The sequence below is a fragment of the Dipodomys ordii genome, unplaced genomic scaffold, assembly GCF_000151885.1.
Source record: "Dipodomys ordii isolate 6190 unplaced genomic scaffold, Dord_2.0 Scaffold162, whole genome shotgun sequence".
Lineage (NCBI taxonomy): Eukaryota > Metazoa > Chordata > Mammalia > Rodentia > Heteromyidae > Dipodomys > Dipodomys ordii.
Genome location: NW_012267378.1, coordinates 2,248,647 through 2,253,047, shown reverse-complemented (window position 1 = coordinate 2,253,047; position 4,401 = coordinate 2,248,647). Strand labels below are relative to the sequence as shown.

General features: G+C 45.9%; 1 protein-coding gene across 2 annotated transcripts in view; it reads right to left on the bottom strand.

Annotated features, from left to right (window-relative positions):
• Positions 1–1,989: 1,989 nt before the first annotated feature.
• Yeats2 (YEATS domain containing 2) overlaps positions 1,990–4,401 on the bottom strand; it is an 84,398-nt gene continuing 81,986 nt past the window's right edge. For both annotated transcript variants that reach the window (XM_013033072.1, XM_013033074.1), the window contains exon 27: positions 1,990–3,830. In XM_013033072.1, the coding sequence (XP_012888526.1) occupies positions 3,722–3,830 (109 nt within the window). In that variant the 3' untranslated portion in view covers positions 1,990–3,721. The remainder of the gene's footprint in view (positions 3,831–4,401) is intronic.

Sequence of the window (4,401 nt, the reverse complement as noted above, 5' to 3'; positions counted from 1 at the left end):
CCCCCCCCCCCAAAAAAAAGATGGTAGACATAGGCCAAGTCTCCTGACTACTCAGGAAGTGATCAGGAGAATCATGGTTCAAAGCCTTAGCTAAGATAAACAGTGAGATTCTTATTACAATGAAAAGGCTGAATGTGGTGGGGCATGCCTGTAATATCAGCCATGTGGGAGGCTTTTATAAAGTAGGAGAACCAAGTAGGTCTAGGCAAGCTTGGGAAAAAAAAGCAAGACCCAAAGCCGGGCAAGCACACCTATTATCCCAGCTCTAGCGGTAAGTGTGTGTGTGGGGGGGGGGGGGGGGGGGGGGGGGGAGGAGAAGGATCACAGTACAGGTACATGCTTGGAGAGGAAGCAAGACCAGTGGCTCATGCCTGTCATCCTAGTTCCTCAGGAGGCTGAGATCTGAGGAATGTGCTTCAAAGTCGGCCTGGGTAGAAAAGTCTTTGTGAAATTCTTATTTCCAATTCATCACCAAAAAGCTGGAAGTAGAGCTGTGACTCTAGTGCTCTACCACTTGAGCCACAGTGCCACTTCCGGCTTTTTTTCTTTTTGCTTATGTGGTGCTGGAGAATTGAACCCAGGGCCTCAGGCATGCAAGGCAAGCGCTCCACCACTGAGCTATCTTCTCAGCCCATGGGTAGCTATTTTTTATACTTTATTATACTTGCTAAAATTTCTATAAAATTTTAAGTTTTTAAAAATAAAAAGCAGGGCTGGGAGTGTGGCTCAAGTGGTAGAACACCTTCCTAGCAAGTACAAGGCCTTTTCAAACCACTCCCAGTTATTTCAAATAACTGTGAAATACTTTATAATTGTCACAAAATAGTTACATTTGGAACAATAATAAACCATCCAATCTGTTAACTAACTGTAGCCTACAGAAAGCGTTCAACATGAAAGAACTGAAGTGACCACTACAGAACTGCTGCAAAGCCATGGCATGCCTGAAGGAAGTGGAAAGCTCCTTTCCCAGGTCAAGGGGGTTTGAAATCATCCAGATCAAGGTCCTGCTTCTCAGTTTCCACAGCATGGAGCTCTAGTTCAAGCAATAAACAGCAGCTTTTATGAAAAGCTAGACAGGCTCCCATAAGCCAGTGGCTTATGCTTGTAATCCTAGCTACTCAGGTTTAAGAGTTCTCAGGACTGCAGTTTGAAGCCATCCCAGGCAGAACGACTGAGACTGATATCTCCCACTAGCCACCCAAAAGGCGGAAGAGGAGCTGTGGCTCAAGTGGTAGAACATGAACCTTGAGCAAAAAAAAACCTCAAGGACTGCCCCAGACCCTGAGTTCAAGGCCCAAGACTGGCCCAAGAAAAAGGAAAGAAAAAAAAAGAGAGGGTCTGCTGGATGATGGAGGGCCCACTTGAGGCAGATGTGCAGGAGTCTGGCCACTCATACAGGGTTCCTTCAATCAGGGAGACCCTTTTTGTTCCCATGACATGGATCCCAGCCCTGCTGCTCTCCACACCCTGGCAGAGATAACGAGTGTTAGGGAAGACAGGGCTGAGCCTGGCTCTCTTTTCTTGCTTCCCCCAGCCTACTTGGTTTTCTCAGTGTGATCCAGTAAAGTTTGGTGTCCCAAAAAGCTACTTCCAGGTAGAAATTACTGCCTTCAGAAAAGTGAAGTTCTCAGAGCCTCTCAGCTCCAGTGTTTCTCCACTGTTATTTTTTTAGCCATGTGACAGCAGATGGTTGTAGCATAAGGACTGTGTCACATAAGCAACTTCCAGACCTCAGCGTGTCCAACTTTATCTCACCAGATAAGCCAGTTTGCTCGACAGCTTCCCTCTGTCTTGGCCGGCAGGAAATGGAGCTCATTTATGCTGTATTTTGCCCCCCAGCTGCTTATCAGATATAATTATGTCTTGGTCAACATGCAGCACCTTCCAAGTTTTGAAAGATTTTTTTCTGTAACTATCATCTTTTATTTTGGGTAGTTGGGCAACACGTTTTGGAAGGAAGCCCCTTCCAAAGTCACAAAACTCATCACAAATACTAAAATGTTTATTGTAGACTTACACAATTAGGTTACAAATGATGATAGAAATACATTTAAAATGTTAATACATGGAGACTGTTAAATGGGAATCTCCTTAGGTTTTCATACCTGTGCTAAATTATGAATCTGTTCTTATTTGGCTCTTCCACCTGTAGGTCTTAGTCCTGGTGTTGACCACATCTACTCACCGGCCTATCAGCCTTGCTTGTGGCAGGTTATGTATACAATGTCTCAACCTCATGTGCTGACATAATGTACTGACATAATTATCACCGAGCCAGTAATTAATATTACTAAGCCAGAGGGATGGAGGTGTGGCCCAGCAGTATCACACCAACCTTGGAAGCTCAAAGCCCTGAGTTCAAACCCCCAGTACTGTCACATTTATATATACATGTGCCAAGAGTGTCCTAAGCTCTATCAAATAGATTTCTTCTGCATTTGTAACTTTTAGATGCTGAATTAAGGTAGATTTTATCCAGCCACCTTCCTGCTTTATTTTCCTGACACAGACATGTGTGAGAGCCATGAAACCTAAATTACACTGCTTGAATAGTTTCTTGATTCTGATTTAAAGGTTTCAAATTTTCTTCAAGCAGAATATGAGCAGGTTTCTAGTTGAGAGTAAGTTCTTTCCTTTGTCCTCCTGAGATAAACCATGAGAAGACTGGGAAGGCCCCTGCAGATCTGGACACTGCAGTGGCCCTGCTAACTGCTCTTCTGCCTACTTCTTTCTCCCCTTGGGGGTGGGGGTCGGGGGACTCTGCTTGTTTCTGAGCACTGCCGTCTCCCCTCTGGGCGTGAGCAATTGAGTAGTTATTTCTTCAACCTTAAAGGCACTCACCAGTGTTTCTGTCAAACACTTTTCAACTTGGGGAAAACCTTGGCAGAGAAGAACAGGGTTCTAGATCCACTGAGGACCAATAAGGCTGGCCTAGCTTGTCCAGGGCTGCTTCACACATAGAGAAAACAGCAGAAGGGCCCGCAGCCCACATATCTGGGGCATGACACACATGGGCACCACTATGACTCTCCCCCCAGAGCTTCGGATTTTAGATGCTCTCTATCCCCTTCTTGCAGCATCCTGGACATGGTCAAACCTCTTCCTGCCTTCTGCTGGGGGCCTGCCACCTTGTGATGCTGCTTTACTGCCATCATGCTCCTAGGCTCCACAGAAAAAGAATTTTGCTCAGTATACAGCCTCCAAGGACTTTGTGGTTTTGCATGGTACCACTGCCTCCTGTAACTGGCTCACCTGTGCTGAGGGCAGCCCTCCACTGCTAGGCCAAGTAGGAGAGGACCACTTGCTTACACGGAGCTTACCACCACCTCATGATAACCCCAGCCAACCAAGGGAGTGACACCATTAGTCTGCCACATTCACTTCCACCTCCTGAGGATTCAGCCCATGGTGCCCTCTCCCCCAGCACAGCTAGGGAGGGAGGGAGAGCCTGGTACACTGGCCTAGCCCTGCTCCTGGAGCCGTAAGAGTGAAGAATGCAAGGTGTCAGAGCAGGTATGACTCCATGTTCTTCCACAACCCGGAAGCAGACTCTGTCCTACAGGGTTTCATCTGCACTGGACACTGCTGTTACTCACTTGGGTAGAGGCCATAGCTTGGTTGCCACCGAAAATGACCTTCTCCAAACAAAAGAGTCACCATAGTTCAGGAACTTCAGAGAGCTTCAAAACTTGCTTTCCTAGGAGCATGTTCACTGTGTTCATGGATCCTCATTCAATATTCCCATGTGTTTGTTTGTGAGGAAGTCCAGAAAAGGAATGCTGCAAATGGCCTGGTGGATATTACTCACTGTAATCTCTTTGGGAATCCTGGTCAAACAAAACAAAACAAAAAACAACCCAAAGATATTACCAGGTGTAATGCTGTCAGATCTATCAATTTACCCAAGGGACCATTCTCTGCACAGGCTTATGGAAGGGGATGATGACGAGTGCCAAGCAATGATTTAGGGGGCATTTTTGGGGTATGAGTGCCAGGTACATTTTCTCTCCTGTTCCTGAATTGCCTTATATTTTGTTGAAAGATTCAGCTGACCATCAATCACAATCCTACTCAACTCAGGGTTCAAATCTCATTTCCTACTCATAGGAAAGAGAAATATTCCAACACTGAATAAAAAAATGACTAGAAAAAAAAAGAAACTTAAAGTGGGCAGCAGGATAGGAGAGAATAGGCTTGTGATTTAGTTTCAGTAGTCTGAAGAATATCAAAGTACCACGGAACTCTGGGACCATATTTCCTATCACTTAAAAAGATGGTAGAGGGGCTGGGAAGGTGGCTCAGTGGTAGAGCGCTTGCCTTGCATGCCTGAGGCCCTGGGTTCGATTCCTCAGCACCACATAAGCAAACAGAAAAAAGCCGGAAGTGGCGCTGTGGCTC